Genomic DNA, 20,204 nt, shown 5'->3' with positions numbered 1-20,204 from the left:
TCATTCGCAACATCTTAAATGCTGTTTCAAACCAGCGTTGGGACAGCGCAGCAGCAAGACACTTAGAGCACCAGGCAGGGGCCAACCACATTCACTGCTGGATACCAGCCTCCAAACTACTCAGATTTCCCCCGTCTACACCTCCCTCTCTTTCCCTGCACCAGCCCTCTCCCCACAAAGAGGGCTCCATCCTTTCATTTTCTCTTCATGGTTGGTAATCTGACATCACCTCTATCTGCCTTCTGGCAGTTTTTACACGGCTCCTTTTCTTCCCCTTTCCTCTCTCTGGCCACACTAAAGAAGCACAGAATATTTTTTCTACTTTTGCCCCATGGATGGCTCAGTGACAGTGTTTAAGAGGAAAACCCACAACCACTAAGCTCCTGCTGAATACATCCAATCACACAGACCTACTCCTCTCTTTCCAGCACCCAGTTCTGCCGATTTTCCATCACCACTTTTCAGGTATTCAAAGTCTAGGGAGGAGGTTTGCCAGAGGCATCCCTAAAGTCATCAAAAAAAGGTGGCCTCGGGCATCTAACCGCTCATATTATTTGATGGAGCTTTAATTTCAAAGCTGGTCTCCAACACTCAAGTGGATTTGATATTGTGAGAGCCAGGAATTGCAAATGCGCTTGCCTCAAAGACTCAGGAGTCCAGTCCCAGGCAGGAAATAAAGTTCTAAGCCGCTTTGATGTGCTTCCTCCCCACTCCCCTCCCCAGCGCCGCTCATTCGTCTCCTCCGAGGAGAGACCACCTTGCCTAAACTGAACCAAACGCATCACACGTGGGAGCCGTTGGCAGATTTAGTACCCCAATGAGCTCCCCGGCCCCACCAAATTATCATCAGCTTAAACTCAACGAGATCCCCGTGTATTTTGCGGACCACGGAAGGGAATGTTGTACTTGAAGTGGAGGGATGGGGGTGGGGTGGGGGGGGTGAGGGTAGTGGGGTGGGGGGGGAAGAGTCAGGGGACCCAGGCCACGGAGAGTAAAACGCCACGGCGGCGCGGTGAGAGCTTGTTTCTTTTTTAAGCCACTCGTTTCAGGCTGAAATATCAAGCCAGTTCAGGTCATTTCCTGAGTAGCACAACAAGTTAAAACAAGATCCAGAAAATCTATTAATCTTTAATTGCTCTGCCTCCAAACTGGGAGCGCGAGGCGGGTGGCTTGTGAGGCTGGGGGAGACGGGGAGGGAGGGGAGTTTGTGGCAAAGCAAATGCCTAAGAAACCAGAGCTCCCGACCTCAGCTGTTTCTTACCTCACTCAGCTCGGCCGAGGAGTCGTTTCCATATTTCATGGCAACTCCAGAATTCATGACTGCACTTTTCAGAGCCGAGCTCCTCCTCCTCCAGTCTCGGAGCTTACGAGTTGGGTTTAACAGGCTGGATATCCACTGTTTGGTCCCTTCTGGCACATTTTAGTCTAGACAGCCATTTTCACCCAGGACAGTGGTGAAGCCCAAACGATGGATGCAGGCACTCCTCAAAGGAACACGGCCGGCTCACGTTTCACGGACGAGCCACTGCTGCAGGAGGCTGGGTGGCGTGGCGCGCTCGCAGCTGCCGCAGCGGCCGAGCCCGCGCGGGGACCCGGGGCAGTGCCACCCGCAGCGCCGCCTCGCCTGTCCTACGGCGTCTCGCCGCCCCCCATTACCAGACTGGAGGGCACCCCCCCGCAGGACCCGGCCCCCTAGAGGGCTTCGGCGAGCTCCCGAAGAAACCAGGGCCAGGAAAATCTCCACCTCGGGTTCCGGGGGAGGAAAGAAAGCTAGAGAGAGCCGGAGCCGGGCTGCGCTTCACGCTGAAGTTTCCCGTTTGAATCGTCTGGAGTTGTAAGTGCTCTCTGATTGAATACAGCTGTCTAGCTGCTGGCTACGGGGCGAGCGGAGGAGGCGGGGCCAGAAAGAGAAAAGGCGGGGGGGGGGGGGGCGAGCAGAGGAGACCTCGCCGGGAGTGCAGGCATCCTTCCAGGTCTCTGCGATAGTAATTACAGGACTTCAGTCCAGGACGAGAAAAGAAACAGGAAAAGCCACCTGAGTAATCGTGCAGGAAAATTAAAAAACAAAAACAAAAAACTTCCCTCCTACTAGCCACTTTCCATAATTTAAGAAGGTCAAGACAATTCTGAACACTGTACGTCAAGCAGCCCTGTGCACTTTTCATGGTACATTAAGATTTTACAAGAGCGTGGGGCAGTCATTTTCCCTGATCAGTCCAAGTCAACACTGAGGGTGTAAATTCATTGTCAAACTCTCTCTCTCTCTCTCTCTCTCTCTGGGGCAGATTGCATTTTCTGCATGTTCTTAATAAAGATTAAAATGATCCATCACATGAAAGATGTAAGACAGACTCAAATTTCCCATCCGCTTCAACCCCTAGACCTTCCTTTAAAAACCTTACAGTTTATCTGAGCAAAGTGAGATTTGTATTGGGGGTGGGGGGAGTATGAATTCAGAAAAAATTCAAGAGGCTGTTGTATCCAGTGGACTCCTGGAATCAGAGCTCCCCTGCAGCCTTGAGTTTCCCTGAGGTAAAAAAAAAAAATCCGTTTGAGTGTATAAGGAGGAGCAGGGAATTGCTGCGGGGGTTGCGGGTAGGGGGAAGGATTTTCTCTCTATAAAGGTTAAAGTCTCACTGAACTTGAGATGCACTGAGAAATGTTCTGATCCTTTACCAGTAGGTCTGCAGGACTGCTTAAAAGGCCTCATCAGTCAATTTCTACACAATGGGAACAAAATGTCTCCATCTCCAATGACAGATCTTGGCATTTCCTGAAGCCTTCTACGAAAAAGCCATTGTATTGTTAATATCCAAGGTCTTTTTCTTTTTTTTAAATCAAGTAGGATGTTTATTTTGCTTTTTAAGAAGAAGCAAAGAGCTTGACCATTTGCATAGATCGTCTTACCCATGCGCCTTCCTGTTGAGTTCATTCACTGCCTGATGAAGGCACTACTGGGATGAAGAAGAGTTGGCAGCTTTTTTGGAGCACAGGTCCCAAGTGCTAGGGCACTGCCAGACCAGAAAACATCAGGAGAAGCTCTTCTGCATGGGAGGAGTTGGGAAGCCACATTATTTTACTTATTTATTCATTAAAACCTGTTGAAGACTGACTGTGTGCTTGAAGATGGGGAGGGTAGTGAAAAATTATAAAAATATAAAGAAGACTCAAGCTGCCCATAAAGTGTTTATAGCCTCATAAAACATAAAGAGAAATGACAGTTCTAAATAGAAATAGAAATGGATACTTGCCATAAAAGCAGGATAAACTAAGATCTATTGCAGTTCAGAGAGGGAAATAGGATTTTGGCTAGGCTGGGTGGGTGGAGACTCTGTGAAGGAATCTTAAGAGATGCAGCATGAGTTGATCTTTGAAGAATGGCTGAGACCCACAGAGATGGGGAGTGAGAAGAAGGTATCCGTGGATGCGGTTCCCACTGTAAGAGGAAATGGGGATGGTAACTAGAATATGCAAAGTATGTGTGGGGAAGGGCAGGTTGTTCTATTCTGGAATGGAAGCAGGATTAGATAAGTGAGTTGAAGCCAGATTGTGGACAGTTCTGAGTGTCAGGCTAAAGAAATGGGACTTCTGATTGGCAATGAGGGAAAAAAAGGCTTCTAAAGGTTTTCGAGCACAGAAATAACAGGATCAAAGCTGTGCTTTTTTAGACATTCCAGTGGATTTGTATCACACTCATGACTTAACTAATATGAATTCAAATAGACTAGTGTTGAGTGTGATTCTGGTGTTTAAAGAAACATATTTTTCATACTAGATGGCCCCTAAAACCAAGCAAATGACTTCATCTGGTGTTCAACCAAAAGAAAAGTGATCTGTTCCAAGAGTGGAGGAAAAATTGGCACTGTTGAACTTATTAAGAAGCAATGTGTCTGCAGATTCTACTTTATGGACAATATAAGGCATTTTCAAGAGCAATGTTGACTACATGGGATTTTCTTCTTTAACAATGACTTTAATACTTAATCCCCACATAAGATGCAACTTCACTACAATCTGGCAGCAGTAAATGTGGTAAATTGGAAGTAGGAAATGGACATGCCAACTGGACTATCCCAACGATCCAGCAAGAAGTTAAAAGGGCCTGAATTAAGTTGGGACAATGGAAATAGACAGGAGGAGGCAGATGTAAGAGGTTCTGTAGAGAGTAGAAAGAAACTGGAGTAGAAAGAGGAGAGCTTAAAAATGACCTGTAGGATCTAGAACTTGGCTGAATGGGGTTTGGGGCAATGTACCCAACAAAAATAGGTATTCCAGAGAAGAAATAGATCAAGAAAGAAACTACATTTGGGATATTGTAAGTTTAAGGTAGCATCTTCAAGTAAAAACATTTAGAAGAAAGCTTGAAATGGAGCTATAGAGATAAACCAAGGTTGAGACAGAGATGGGGGTTTGGGGTTACCCCTATGAGAACAATAAATAAAACCACAGAAACAGGTAAAGTTGCCAAGGAAGAGAGGACAGAAAAAAGAGAAGTGGCCTGAGGATATTATCTAAGGAAAGTCTTTTTCTTGGCGGGGAAAGAATAAAACAAGAAATGGTGGGAGAGGCCAGTTAGAGAAATAGGAAGATAACCAGGAGATCTCTGAGTCTGGGAGTCTAAGGGAGATGTCAAGACAGAAGGGACAGCATCAATATATGTTATAGAGTGGGGAGAAGCCTGAAGACTGATAAAAGACCATTTCGAAGACATTAATGTCCTTCGAAGATAAATCTCTACCAAGCCAAGGAAACAGAATGTAAATTACCACAGGGAATGAGGAGGATCTAGGGGAAGTAGCCGTGGACTACTCTTTCCATAAATTTGAAGGTGACAGGAAATCGAAAGATGGGCTAGTTTCTTCCAGTAAGTAAGCAATGTTGAGTAGAGGGTAGAATGGGTGTATTTGTAGTCTGAGGCTAAGGGAAACCCTGGAGATACAGAGAGAAAAGGGAGACGGGGCAAAGTTCCTGAAAAATGAGGGAAGGAAAGGGGCCAAAGACAAAACTCATGAGATTAGCTTTGGAGTAGGCTCTAAGAGGAGGAGAATTCAGATGCTCCTTCCCAGGAGACCAGGAACGGCTGGGAGAGCTGGAGACTTTATAGGCTAGTAAAGAGAAGACTTCAGAGATACATAGTCACTAATAGCATTTGTGTGAAGAGTCATCCAACTTCCTCTGTGTGATTGTGGAGGAGTAATGAAGAGTAATGATAGCTTATAATCAAAATTTAATTTAAGAACAAGAAGACCACGGAACTGTCTGTCAAGGCAAGGAAAAGAGAGTAGTTGTGATCCCCACCACTGAAGTGATTCAAGCATAGATCAAAGGCTGGTGGGACACACCGAAAGCCAGTGGTATACAGAGTAGTTTTATGAAATAAGGGGGAGTCCAAATTACTTTTCTCCCAATCTACAATTCCATGAAATGAAGTTTTTTGGGGTGTTTGTTTTGCTTTGGTTTAAATGGTTTGTCATTTTTTTCACCTCTTAGGTGGCTAGGAATCTCTACTATCAAGAAAGCTAAGATGTTGCTTTAGATACGAATGAAACTGGGTCAATGTCCTAAGCAGATCAGAAATGCAAGGAGTGCCTCAGCATATCATGTCAGCACACCAAAGGGGAATGAAGTCCCAAGGGCATTTCCAATATATTAAGAAAAAGTTCGCAAGATTAGTGCTCACTGTTGTTTGCTAAGTGCGTAACTGTGCATGCCTACAAATCCTTTCACATTATGACTGCCTCAGTATGGCCCCTCTTAAGAGTTTCTCCAAGTCCTGCTTCAGCAGACAGTTAGCTCCTATCCAGGGGTGCAGATAGGAAGTGGCAGGGGAATTTATCAAGATCAGGGGGCAGTTCTGGGAGAAGGAGGAAAACCTGTTTTCTGACTGGGCAATACTCTGGATTCTACTTCTTCCTGTCCTTGTCTTCCCTAGAAGCTAATCTCTTCTCCCCTGACTTCTGGGAGAAAAGGAGGCATCAGTGGTCCTGGGAGAGTTTCTGGGAAAGCAGAAGGTGCCTTTTGCATGAGTGGATGGGTCTGTGCCCTGATCACACGCTGTAGGCACACTGGCACTGCCTTTCTGCTGGCCCCTGTGTGTATGGCTGCTGACATCAGTGAATTTCTACACAGTCAGGATTCTATTCTGGGTCTTGTCTATAACCTATACTGGTAATGAACATCACATTAATGGAACTGATCTTGGGTAAAAGTCTTGAACTTCTCACATTAAGGAAATTGACTGGACTTTGGGACTGGCTGACCAAGCCCTGGTCTCTACCCCTAGGATGTCCAAGCCAGCTTTGTCCGTGGCAGCAGTCCACTCTGCTAAGTCAGACTGTCTTCCTCCAGCCCACAATTGCCCCTTCCCCCTTGAGTCTCTTAAGGGAAACCGAACGTTGATACCTCAGACTTTAGGAAGAAAGTAGCCTGGTTAAGCTAATTCACACGAAGGTGAAAAATACTCATAATGTTCTCAACCATGACCAAAGTATTTGCATTGTAAAAGAGAATGCTTTCAAATAGTGCAAAATTGGTGAGATTTCCTGAAAAGAAAGTGACTTTTCAGGGGAAAGGGGGATTTCAGAACCCTGTGGAGTTGCAGGAAGTTCCAGTCCTCTGAGTCCTTGAGAGTCATAAAAGTCAGGGAGTCCTCAAAGTATATGCTCAAAAGAATTTCCTGCCCTAAATCTATAAGCCCATCCCCATGAGTCCAGAAATGCTCTGCCTAACTCAACTCCTGTGGCCCTCTGTTCAGTCACCACACCAGCTCTTCTCTCAGGCTCTGAGCCAGGACTGAGTCCCAGGTTGCAAGCCTGCAGCCTGCCTCCATGGCCTGCCCTATCAGACATCATTTGCTCCAGATGCCACAACATGAAGAATTCAGGAAGCACTGCACTGGATGTTCTTTGTCTTAATGTCTGTATCCTCAGAGAATGACAATAAAAACCTAGAAAAAATCCTCCAATCACCTAGCTCATCCCTGTATTCCACTTACAGAGGTGAGAATATGAGGGTCAGGAAGTTTGTGGTGTTGATTCAAAAACAGAAAAGCACCCACCAGGTGCCAAGACATTGTGCTGTGCCTTGGGATTCAGCGGTGTATGGGACGGAAAAAATCCTTGCTTTCACAGAGCTAGCATTCTTGGTGGAAAATGATTAATAAGAAAATATAGAAGAGAGTTATAGCTTATGGTGGATGCTCTAAATGAATTAAGCTGGAGCTATGATGAGGGAGAGCAAGCCTCTTAAATGAAGCAGTCAGAGGCGGCCTTGATGAGGAGATGACATTTCAGCACGAAGGTCAAGAAGGAGTCCACTGGCCAAAAGTAGGGGACAATGGCCAGGCGGAAGAACGAGCAAGTGCAAAAATTCTGGGGCAGAAAAGGGCTTGACCTTTCCAATAAACTTCAAGTTTTAAATTTAATTTAAATTTTAATAAAAAGGTAGACACTATGATGGAAAACGATGAAGAAATGATTGACGAGCCAGATCATGCAGTGTGTGTGCAGGCCACAGATTTCATTCTGTGTTCATGGAGATGTCACAGGAAGACTTTAAGCAGGGCAGAGACATGGTCCAATTTACATTTTAAAAAGGTAATCTATTCTTATACAATCTTTAACAATAGGTAGCCTAAAAAACAGACAAAAGAAAGTTCCTCATTTATATGAGTATTCCTGCAAATGAAGTATTGATGGAATTAGAATATCCCTATTTTGCAATCTCTAATGATTTAATAAATTTGGGTGTAAAACACAATGGCTACTAACATCACAAAAACTAAATACATGACTTATGATGGAAGAATACAGTACCACCTAAACTAAATACATGACTTATGATGGAAGAATACAGTACCACCTATGAAGCCATCTTAGCAATTTTTAACAAGAAGGAACATGTCACATTAGCCACAGGGGTGCAATCAGCAAAATCCAGACTATAACTCTACAGGAGAAACAATCTGGTTCTTTCAACAAGTAAATTGCAAGGAAGAGAAAAAAGCAAGTGAATGAGTGAGATATTAATAGGAGAACCCTATAGACAGATCAACCTATTGCAATATGTGCTCCTTATTGGGATCTTGAGTCAAATAAACTGTAAAAAAATATGATACTTTTGAGACATTCAGAAATAACTTTTTGAATATTTGATGCTATTTTATATTATTATTAATTTTTAAACATGTGTTAATGGTCTTGTGTTTATCCTTAAAAAGTCACGTTTTCCAGATATATATTGAAATATTTAGGGGTGAAATGATATGATTTCTGGGTTTTGTGTCAAAATACTAGAGGCAAGGAAATAGATGGGGTTTCCAATCTAACAGACTAGTATGCAATGATAACTGTTAAAGCTGGGTGACAGCTATATGGGAGTTCATACTCCTCTCTCTGTCCACTTCTATATGTTTGAAAGTCTTCATAATAAAAGAAGCCCAAAACGGATAATTTTGCCTTTATGTAAAGAATGGGTCGTACTGCCATCAAAGTAGAGCAAGAAAACTTGTTAAATGCTATTGCAGTTTTAAGAGGATACGTATGGCTTGAAACCCAATGAAATCAATGAGGATGGTGAGAAATGGATAAACTTGAAATACATTATTTAGATAAAACTGAGTCAGACTTGGTGAATGATTGGATGCAGGTAACAGATGGAGGAATCAGGATGACCATCAGTTTTGGGGCAGAAAAACTGCGTGTGGGGAGGGACTGGGATTGGGAGAATCAAGGGTTTCATTTTGGACACGTTAAATTGGAGATTCCTATTTGACATCTAAGTGGATGCCAATAACAGTTGTATAAATGAGTTTGGGGTTCAGGGGAGAGTCAGACTAGATAGTTGATATTAAAAGCCACAAGAACACATGAGGTCACCTAGGGAGAGACTGAGTACAAAGATGCAATCCCAGGACTTATCATTGAGATGCTCCAATATTTCCAGAGGGTAGAAGAACAGAATCCAGCAAGGAAGATAAAGAAAAAGCAACCAGTGAGGAAGAGCAAAACTGAAGATATGACATCACAGATGCCATGAGACCAGTGTGTCAAGGACAGTGGCAACCCATGTGGAATGCTGCTGAGAGTTCAAGAAAGTGACAACGAAGAAGTGTCCTTTGGTATTGGAGATTACTGCGGACCTTGGAGAGGAGCAATTTCATTAAGTGGTGGAGATGGGTAGAGGCTAGATTAATGTGGATTGAATAGTGACTCAGAAGTGAAAAAGTTGAGACAGTACACGGAGATTACTTTTGAGAAGCATGTGGCCCAAAGCCTCACTGCTACTGACCTATCAGGTGAGACCTTGAACCCAACCTGACTTCTACTTCTGAGCTTTTCTCCCTTTACCACGCCCATTCAGTCAAGCTATCTTGGAGTCCCTTGCCTGGGATAAGAGACTGTAAATTATTAGCACAGTGGACCCCTCCCTAAACTGATAACTGAAGTCTGTTCCATCGGATTGGGTCTTCACCTAATTGTTTATAAAACAGGCTACATTGCTTTTAGACTCAGTGACTGCTGGGAAATGGAATGCAGTAGATCATTTCGTTAGTCTATGTTTAAAATTTGCTAAGAAGAGAAATACTTGAAAACTATTTCCAGATTAAACCTTACACATAGAACAAACAAAAACCCAGCTTTCTCGACTGCAAATATAACTCAAGCACAGAAAGCACCCCTGCGGTGTGTCTGTCTCATTAATTACATTCATGGACTGCCTCACACCCAGCCTAGGCATTCTACTAACCTAGAATCACTTGGCAGCCACATCCCTGACATTATCAGTGGGGAATTCCTAGCTGAGATTCATTACTGCATGCATGCATCATGTGATGCTTCAAAAACCTCTTCACTGTCGGGTAAGATATTTTGGAGCTGAAAACTTAGTATCTGTGTCATCTTGCCTTAAATATTCAGTCTTTTTCAAAAATCTTATTTGTTCTCCAGATTTCTTTAAACTATATCAAAATCTCTGTGGAAAAGAGAAAAATAATCAGGGTGAGATTAGAGATTTGGAAATTCAAGGAAGTAAAAAAAGTTTTAAATCCTCTGAGGAGTACTTGCATATGATCAATCTTCCAGAGAAGAAAAAGAAAGATACATTAAATAGACGCATGAAAGTAGATGCAGTAAAATTTGAAGAACTTGCTTCAATTAAATGAATTCCAAATGCCTGCCACTGTTATTTCTGGAGCTCTTTGGGACGCTGAAACAGCATCATTCCTTGTCTCTTTTAGCTAGAATATGTTGCAGCAGCTGCCAAAAAGGGGCAAAGAATTAATATAATATAATGCTTCCAGACCTAATGACAAAGGAGGCAGTTCACCTGGCATCATACCAAGCTGATGGATGAGGATCTGAGACACAGGCTGGGGAAAACCATCTTCCCATCCCTGAGTCCACCAAATGCCAATGTTGGGTGCTCTGGTAGAGAGATTTCCTATAGGGATAATCTAAGTCATGAGGAATGGGTTCTGCCTATCTTTTTTTTAATCAAAAAAATTTTTATTTAAGTATAGTTGATTTATAATGTTGATTTATAATATTATAGCCAATATTTTATAATAACTTTCAATGGGCTCTGCCTATCCCTATAAGTCCACTTCTCTCTCCCAGCCATCCTCAATTGTTTTGCACGATTGCCACGTGAGCTCAGATGTTCCCTTCTGGCAAATGCTCTTTAATTGGCATATCTAGCCATGACCCTTCCTTGTGCTACAGTTAACGTTTTTTCATGTGATTCCATACACTTTTAAGTCTTGCCATCACCGTGAAGCATGTCTAAAACTAAACTTGTCATGTTCCACCAAAAACCAGGTTAAGAAAGCTTGCAGATTTCTGTAAATGGAATCAGTTTCCCGTCAAACTCTGGAGTCATTTTCAGTTCCCTTTTCCTTCATCTCCTCTTCCAGTCAGTCAGCCCTTTCTTCTCCACTTACTCTCCACTTTTCCTGCTAGCAACATCTTCCAGGCCTTGTCTTTTTGTATTTTGGTAACTATAACTTAATGATATGACTCAACTCCAGATCATTCTGCATAGTCTAGCCCAGCTATTTTTTTCTAAAATACAGCTTTCTTTCATGTCATTGTACAAGTAAATCTTTTTAAAGATATTTTATAAGCTTTATCGAAATACAATTCATCTACCATCACATTTACCTCTTAACATGTACAATTCTGTGATTTTTAGCATATTCAGAGTTGTGCAAGCATCACCATTATCTAATTAGAACATTTTCATCACCCACAAAAGAAACCTATACTCTTTAGCCATCATTCCCTAATTATCCCAACCACTAATCTACTTTGTGTGTCTCTATGGAATGATTTGCCTATTCTGGACACTTCATACAAATGAAATAAAACAGTATGTGGACTTTATATCTGTCTTCTTTCACTTAGCCTAATATTTTCAAGTTTCATCCATGTTGTAGTATGTATCAATATTTCAACACTTTTTATTGCCAAATAATATTCCATCGTATATGGTTATACCACATTTTGTTTATCTATTCATCAGTTGATGGCATTTGAGTTGTTTCCTTTTTTTTTTTTTGGCTATTATTAATAATGTTGCTGTGAATATTTGTGAGCAGGTTTTGTACACATATATTTTCAATTCTCTTGGGTAAATGTCTAGGGATGGAATTGCTTGGTAATATAGTAATTCTGTGTTTAACATTTTGAGGAATACCAAATTGTTCCCCAAATGGCTGTACCATTTCGTGCTCCCACCAGCAATATATGAGGGTTTATTTATTTCTCTACATCCTTGCCTACACTTATTGTCTATGTGTTGATCTTTCTTTTCTCTGAAGTCCTTTGGCATTTCTGGCCTTGATGGCCCCATTAAAGGCTAAGCTGTGATGCTCAACTCAACTAAGGAAAGGGAAAACCAGGACTCTCATGGCTGTATCAGTATTAGAAAACGGAAACAATTCTGTTCCAGTTGGTAAATAACCACTGCCCCAAATCAGAGAGTGCCCACTCCCTAACCATTCGCTGCCCAGGCTGCCCCATTTCTACCTTTAGAAACCCCCATTCCTTTCCACAGGTTAGCAGTCATAGGCCTAACACTTGGCCCATTCAGGGGCTCTGGAACCTTCCTCCATTGCTATGGCTAGTCCCCACTGTCAAGTATTTTTCATATCACCCCTGGACAAAAGAGGTCATGTTTCTTAAACGAAGACAGAATCAAAGAATTAACTTATTAAAGATACCCAATTATATGGTTCCATTAAACGATTGTCATACTCTTAAAGGATTTTCTAACAGCTTTTGAATCATTATCCCCCAACCCTTTTACCTCTCTCTGAATATGAAACCCACTTCGTGTTCCACGCTCTTGACAATGCCCATCTTCCTGTCCTTTCCTTTCCAGCACAGGTTCCTTCCTGCTTGTGTTTCATACCTGTATGGACCTTTTTAGGATTTCATGTTCCAGAACTAACCACAATAGCTGGCTTATTTTTCCAGTTGTTAGGAACACAACTATTTGAAAGCACCCTCAGCCTTCTCTTAGCCCATCAGCTAACGTCCATGGCACATGAGAAGGCAGCAAAGACCACTGTCCAAAATAAGGAAAGCTACCCTTGTTTTTCCCTCACATCCAAAAGAATAAGTTTTTGACTTCTTTCTTCACACAGCTGATGTTTACCTCTTTTCATTTCAAATACCACTACTGGTATCAATGACAGAGCAGGAAACAAATCTCATGGGAGATAAAAGCTAACCCCAAGATGCAAACAGCTGTTATTTGGAGGAATTTGGGAATTTGAAGAGCAAGAAATGGGTAATTTTAAACTAATTTCTTGCGTTTTTCTTAAGGCAGGACCCTCCTTCAAAAGTGAACATCTCTCTCGTTTCTTGAGACAAGGCATCAAATTAATGCCTTTTCATATTCAAGAAATATTTAATTGTCAGCTACAATGTTCACACATTTTGCTAGGTACTAGCAATATAACGGTGAATAAAAAGAGATGCCGTCATTGTCCTCAGTTGATCCTAGAGTCACACGCGGTAGAACACAACGATGGCCCCACCTTCACAACTCTTTGTAAACATGTAAACAGAGCGCCTTCTCACTGATTCTGGACTTGTCCATGTGACTTAACTTTGGCCACTAGAATAAGCAGGAAGTAAGCCACATCTGCCACTAACATGAGATGCCTGGGGCAGCTTTCTGGAGGAAGACAGACATGTAAGCAGTTGCCCCAGTCACCCACACTGTGGCTCAGGCCAGCAGTCAGCCAGCTGATCCCCAGGTATATGAGCTAGCTCAGCCTAGACAGCCAAGAACAACAGTTGCCCTACCAACCTGCGGCTGACCCCAAATACATGGGCAATAAACACTTACTGTAGAATGCCAATGAGATTTCGCGGTGTTTTATTACAAGGCATTGTGTGGCTAACAAGTAACTGATACACCACTTAATCATAAACATGAACAGAAAATCACAAGCTGCAATATGTGCTCTGAAGGACATGAATACAGAAGTATGAGAGTAGATGACAGCTAGATCTAGCCTAGACTGGGTGGGGAGGGGAGGCCACAGAACACTTCTTTAAGGGAGAAATGTGTGAGCTGAGATCTAAAGGATGTGTAGAAATTAACTAAGTGAAGAGTGGGGGAAAGAGCTGTTCAGGTCACTGGAACAGCATGTGCAAAGGCCCTGCAGGTGGGGAGCACAGACACTGAGTCACTCTAAGAAAGCAGTGTGGCTGTAACACAGTGATAAAGGGCAGAGTGCAAAGAAATGGGGCTGGAATGATAGGCAGTGACTGGAGTAGGTAGAACACGGGCTTCACACTTGATCCAAGGAACAGTGAAACTACTGAGTGGTTTTAAGATGGCAGTAATAGTTGTTCTTCTCAGGTGCTTACCTACAGAGTTTCTCGCACCAACATCTTGAAATTTGCCCATGAATTTTTCTAGCTGGCTCTAAAACAAGGATATCATTCATCCATCCATTTAGTCAATGAACACTTATTAAGAGGCTCCAATTTGAAATGGATACATGATTCAGAGATTAAATGAACGAATGGGCCTATGCCAAGCAATGTGATGGGTTGGAGAGACATGAAGACAGGTCTCCGGTCCTTGATCTGCTCACAGTCTAGTAGGGGAGGTAGACATGAAAAAGAGACATCTTGCTAACCCAGAGATATGTGAACAATGTGCTTTAGAAGTGTAGAGAAGGAACATCTAATTCTGTTAGGGCCAAATTACACACGTTGGAAGTAAAATGGGCTTGAGTACAATACGGATGGACTTGGGGGTGAAGGTTGGATAACTGTAACCCTTTGTTGTTGAGATTTTTATGGGGACTCCATTTTCCTGAAAGTCCTGATTTGTTCGTAATAGAAAGAGGGCACCTACCTAAGTGCTGCTGGTGCCAGTGATATCACCTGAGAGAACTGTTTCACTCAGCCCCGCATAACACACAACCAGAAGTCCTGAGTGCTGCTCAGTGCACGTATGACGTGGAACAGGAAAGAACCTCACGGGGACTCTGAACTCTCCACATGTGTCTCCACTGGGCTGTACTGACCACTTGGACAAGTCAGTATGAAGGCTCAGCACAACCTTCTTTAGTTCTCTTTCTAGGATTTGGCTTATTTTGGCTGTTGATGCTCATCTTTGATTCTTTTGTTTGCAGATTTAATCTGCCAGTGAGCTTTGTTCTCTATCAAGCAATAAAAATTTTTTTTTAAGAAATACATTATAAGCTCTTTTCAGCATTCATGTCCTTTGCAAATATAGTTAGCGATTCTTATTAATGGATGAGGCTCTTTTAAGGTCAGGATTAGAAGACATTCAATTATAAATCCCGAATTCAGCTCTGATGCTCTAATTCCTAGATTCTGCATCCCTGCTAGGAAATCTCCAAATTCCTAACAATATCCGTGTCAGCAAATTTTTCTTCAATGGCAGTTCCCAAAGGTACTATCTTTTTTATTGTTAGAATTAGAGCATACTCTTCGTACGTTGAATACAGTTATTTATCTAGTGGGCATTCAACAACTTAAAGTATTAGGTTAGGTGGGGAGGGTACAGCTCAAGTGGTAGAGTGCATGCCTCGCATGCACAAGGTCCTGAGTTCAATCCTAGTAACTCCTCCAAAAATAAATAAGTAAACCTCCCCCCAAATTTAAAGGTATTAGGTTAAACCTTATGAATTTAGTAAACTGTCAATTTTAAATAGTTTAACTTAATGCTAAGTTCCACGGCCCAAAACCAGTTTAGAAAGTCAAAATTAAGTACGTTATGTAAGTAATTTTCATAGCATCCAGAGAGGTCAAATGCTCTTCATTTGACCTTTTGAAAAATGACAGCAGGAGACTGAGATGATTGGATTCTTTCTCCTTGTGAAATACCCAGACACTGCTGGGCATGAAGGAGACTCTCAGAAGGTGCCTCTTCTACCAATACCAAGTAGGAGAATCTACTTACCATGAGTCATATTTACAATCGAAAGACTCTAGAGATAACTTGAGAATATTGCTGAAAGTCCTTTGCATTGCTAACTGAATTAAAATAACAATAACAAATAACAAGAACAAGGCAAAAAATAAATCTACAGGCCTCATCTGCTAGCAAAGGCACCTACCTCCTCTCGACGGAAATGAATTTTCCTAAGAGCTGAATATTCTCCGAGAGCTCATTTATATTTCTGTCATGATCCAATAAGTTTCCAGAGTGAGAGAAACTACATTTCACATCGCCCACATGAGCCCTGGCACTTCTAATCTACAATCTCCACTTTTAATTTACATCTGAAAAATGAATGAATGAGCAACTACAGGGATATAACAGGCAGGGTCACATAAACATGGTGAGTAATTCTATTACACCTGATGCCCAGCTCTGAACAAATAAACGCCTTTACATGTTCTGGCTTTGTATTCAAGACAGTAAACTGAACTGCTTTCCCATCCATGGCAGACATGCGAAATCTGTCAAATAACAGCATTCAGCCCAACCCACTGCCTTGATCCTGTGTGTGTGTATATATATATATTTCTAAAACCAAGTTTTCATTTTAATAGCATTCCTTTTTAATTTCAGCAAAGCAAAATGGAAATAATACTGGAGCAGATGCAAAAGTAAAGTGAAAATGTCTTCTTGGACAAAGCTCTTTTAATGAAAGCAACACTCCATGCGGTCTCCCTGATTCCTCCTCAGTATTCAACCACCCAAATTAGATTCACTTCACTGGCTGTCTTCATCAGATTTCACAAAACTGGGAACTATCCAAAAGAAATAAAAGGTGAGCTTTTTCCTTAAAGCGGGATGCTAGGTTTTGAAAACAAACATTCAGATTAAGTGAAGAAACTTGATTAAACCCACAATTCAAGATAATGATGAACTGAATGCTGGCACTCAGCTGCCTGACACACTTTAGCATATGAATTAAATTTTCTGTTAGCTAACCCACTTAAAAAAAAACTGTATTCAAACATCTCCCTTCAGGGAATTGGCCATATGTGGAATTAACAGACTCTTGGGTCCACATGGAGCTTGGCTTGCAATTTCTGAGTTTGCTGGAAAAGTGAATTTATTGCATTATATTAAAATGGACATTGGGAGATTTATCTGAGCATATGACACTCTAATGGGCATGTCTATTTAATCAAATGTGCCATCACTCAAATACATACAGGTGTACCAGCAGTTGTCTGCAGGAGCGGTAATCCCAAAAAGGGATGTGTATGGCCAGATGCTAAAGAAGGCACTTCAAATAAGGAGGTGAGTGCATGTGGCGATGTAGGGAAAGAGCTGTCATGATGTATGACATGGACCTTCCTAAACACACTGACAAATCTGTAGCAAAATGTTTTCCATAAAACCTTCATTCCATAAATAGAATTTAAAAATGAGATGGTAGCATATGGCTGTGTAAAGTTTAATGCAATCCACATGTCTTCAACAATGCCAGTGGGGATGGGCCAATGAAGATGCAAATGGGGAAAGGTATACTATTAAGTCGGCTACCTCACAGCGCCCAGATGGCCCAGAAATGCCAAAGCCATTTTGTGACTATCCAGAAAAAATCAGATCAGAATTTAATTTCAGCCTTCTTATTCACAGTCTACAGATGTAAGATTTTACATAGCTTAGTATCACAAGATGCGTAGGGAGACCTAAGTGCTTTATAAATCATGTAAGGACAAAGGGGAAGAAAATCAATTAGAAAGAGGTGGAGACCAGATGATTTCCAATTATTGATTCTGCGCCATAGGGAGATGGACCGAGAGGTATTTGCGAAGGAAATTAGATATAAGCAATGAAGTCTTAAAGAGTTGGTAGCTGGGGAAGAACTACATTTTGAGGACACTCATTTTTTAAAGCACTGTACTACATACTTAACATACGTACATGGTATCAATGTTATTGCCATTTTGAGATGAACACAACTAAAGCTCAGCGATGAAATAAATTCCCCAAAGTCACAAAGTTAGTAAGTGCCTGAACAGAGATGTGAATTCAAAGCCTGTCTCATCTGCTTCCAAAGCCTATTCTTTTTCTACACAAGTGTTTACCAAGGCCGTCTTTCATGTGTTCCATTTACTTCTACCAGACCATGTTCCATATGTATTACAGCCTAACTAATAGTTTCCTCTAATTCATAGATTTATACTTTAAAATATTTATTTAAAAAGAAAAATGTGTAATACTATGACCAAGAGAAAACATCATTTTTCTTCTGCAATCAGCAGAAGTTAGCTGAATTAAATTCTAGCTAAACACGGTTGCCTACCCAAATCTCTGAACCTGGGGCCTGCCTTTTCCTTGTATGGATGGCTCAGAAGATCAGGGAGGTATGAAAGACCTTCACACACCAAAGTGAGGCTTTTCTCTTGATGTAAACAGAAGGACTGAGAGAGAACAAAAGTGGGAATTCGATTTCTGTCCTGTGATATGGTCCTGTTTGATTACTGCTTGTGGCACATACAGTACATTCCTGGCAGGGTGTACTGCCAGGAATCCTGGTGCCACCACTGGCCACGCCGGGGGAAGCACATGCCATTGGCTGAGCATTTCTGTTGAGTTGTAGTCAGGGAAGATATAAGGAGATTGATTAGATCTAATCTTTTTTTCAAATCAAAATTCAATTTGAAAGAAACTAGATCTGTTTCTATGTGTGACTCAGTGAAGTTTTGTGTGTCACAAATCTCAGAGCAAACTAAAAATTAAACACAGGGCCAAATTCTTATAGGGCACTTACATCGCACAGCCCCGTCCTCGAGTGTACTGACTCTAGGAGCTGCTGAGCAGCCTTCGCCACGCTTCCTGGTTAAACTACTGCAGGACGTCATCATGCACGCCATCACCAGGCCCCTCCTTCCTACAAAACTTCTTGGAGAAGACAGGCTAGAAGTGGCTAGTACCTAGCCTCCTCCTGAGCAAACCTGACTCAAAGAGAGGCCACTTGAGACACAAGGTCCTTTTCCGGCATGTTGTCCTGGTCTTCTCCTTATTTCTCTAGAAAGTATAGAATGACAGCACGACTATTAGAGTACCAGGAGCACCCCACCATAAAATACTAAAAACCCAACTCCATGTGTCAAACAGAATAACCAAAAGACATTTCTACATCCTTATTTCAAAAGTATTTTGTTTCCTAATCCTCTATAATTTGACTCACTAGCATGTTTAACAATGTATATAAGCTTCTGCAAAAATAAAAACAATATTTTGGCTTTCTCTATTTTTATATGCATGTACTATGTTTTCCCAGAAAAACCCACATTCGTATGTATGCATTCAAACCTGCTATGTAGTAACACACAACCATGTGCATGTACACACACACGTGCACACACACACACACATACACAAATTGCTTGTCTCAAAAAACTGAATTTCAGTAGCAGAGATGGCAATGACTCCTAAGTGAGAAATACATTGAAAATGAAAGAAATACAAATTCAGGTCATGTCAGGAAGCAGATTTTCCAATGGTGATAAAATTATACCTGAGACAAGACAAAGAAAATGCACTAAAGGCACCGCAAAAAAAGCAAAAACAAAAACAAAAAACAATTTAAATGTCACCCTGGGAGGTACAGGGTATTAACTGTCAAAGAAGCCTGATATCCTACAAGCCCTCTACTTGCTCCAAATATTTACATCTGGAGAAATACATGTTTATTTTAGAATCAGGAGAGCATACTGCTTACATCTTAAAATTTTCAGGAGCCAGCAATTAGTTTAATTATTAACAGAGTTCCCTGACCAAACTATTGCTTCAAAAAAAGTGGTTCCCATGCACATCACGCCCTCCTCTTGGCAATTCCAGGCTGGGTCCTGTGACTGGCACATGGACATCATTGAATAAAAACCACAGTACGTGAGTTAGTATATTGGTGAGGCCTTGCTCTTAAATATAATTTGGCCAGATTTTGGAAATGTGAAGAGAGATCTGACTTGAATGCCAATCCACTCACCTCTCTCTTAACAAGGTATCAATATGGTGCTAAAGGTACTTTCTCAAATATTTTTAATATACTATCCATACTTCCTTAGTTAACACAATTATATAAACAGCTTTAGGAAATTCAATTGGTCTAATTTTTTAAAGCTTAATTTTTATTTAAAAGGAAAAGCATGGCTACACGGTATTTCACCATACACTCACGGTTCAGTAACCATTTTGTTCTGTTTTAGTGAAATATTCTCAGAACAACTGAAACTGAAGCCTAAAATGTTAATGTGGAATGAGAACAAATTTACTTCTTGGTATGGGTACAATTTTTTTAAAATATAAATAATTTTTTATTATGTAGATAATGCTCATTGTAGGAAATTTTTCATTTATTATGCAGGTAATATGCATTGCAGAAAAATTAAGAAATGCAAATGTGCAAAAGAGAAGAAACTAAAAATTACCACTCACCTGATTAAGATAAACACTATTTTCATGTTGGTAAGTATTCTTCTACCCCTATGACTATATGTAATACATACTAGTTACAACTAAGATCTATTTTTCAAATCAAAACAAAATTCAGTTTATTTAAACTAAAAAAAAAAACCCAGTTCACCCATTTCTCCCATCCCTCAAACCCCCTGCCCCAGCAACCACTAGTCTATTCTCTGTATCTTCTGTATCTATGAGCTTAGTTTTTTATCTATACGTTTATATTTTTGATTCCACATATGAAAGAGATCATATGGTATTTGTCTTTCTGTGTCTAACTT

At 41.2% G+C, this 20,204-nt stretch overlaps 1 protein-coding gene and 1 long non-coding RNA gene across 3 annotated transcripts in view; one reads left to right on the top strand and one right to left on the bottom strand.

The window, feature by feature from the left end:
- MCC (MCC regulator of WNT signaling pathway) overlaps positions 1-20,204 on the bottom strand; it is a 386,552-nt gene that overhangs the window by 243,808 nt on the left and 122,540 nt on the right. The window contains exon 1 of one of the 2 annotated variants that reach the window (XM_045507787.2): positions 1,262-1,867. The exons of the other annotated variant lie outside the window; for it this stretch is intronic. Within the exon in view, the coding sequence (XP_045363743.2) occupies positions 1,262-1,318 (57 nt within the window). The 5' untranslated portion in view covers positions 1,319-1,867. Of the gene's footprint in view, positions 1-1,261; positions 1,868-20,204 lie in introns of those variants that run through there. 2 annotated transcript variants of the gene reach the window in all.
- LOC141577066 (uncharacterized) lies at positions 1,704-16,749 on the top strand. Its single transcript, XR_012505584.1, has 3 exons — positions 1,704-1,834; positions 16,069-16,270; positions 16,664-16,749. It is a non-coding gene; the product is annotated as an uncharacterized LOC141577066 (long non-coding RNA).

This window comes from Camelus bactrianus, chromosome 3, assembly GCF_048773025.1.
Source record: "Camelus bactrianus isolate YW-2024 breed Bactrian camel chromosome 3, ASM4877302v1, whole genome shotgun sequence".
Lineage (NCBI taxonomy): Eukaryota > Metazoa > Chordata > Mammalia > Artiodactyla > Camelidae > Camelus > Camelus bactrianus.
The sequence above is the reverse complement of the archived record's forward strand: the minus strand, read 5'-3'. Positions and strand labels throughout refer to the sequence as shown.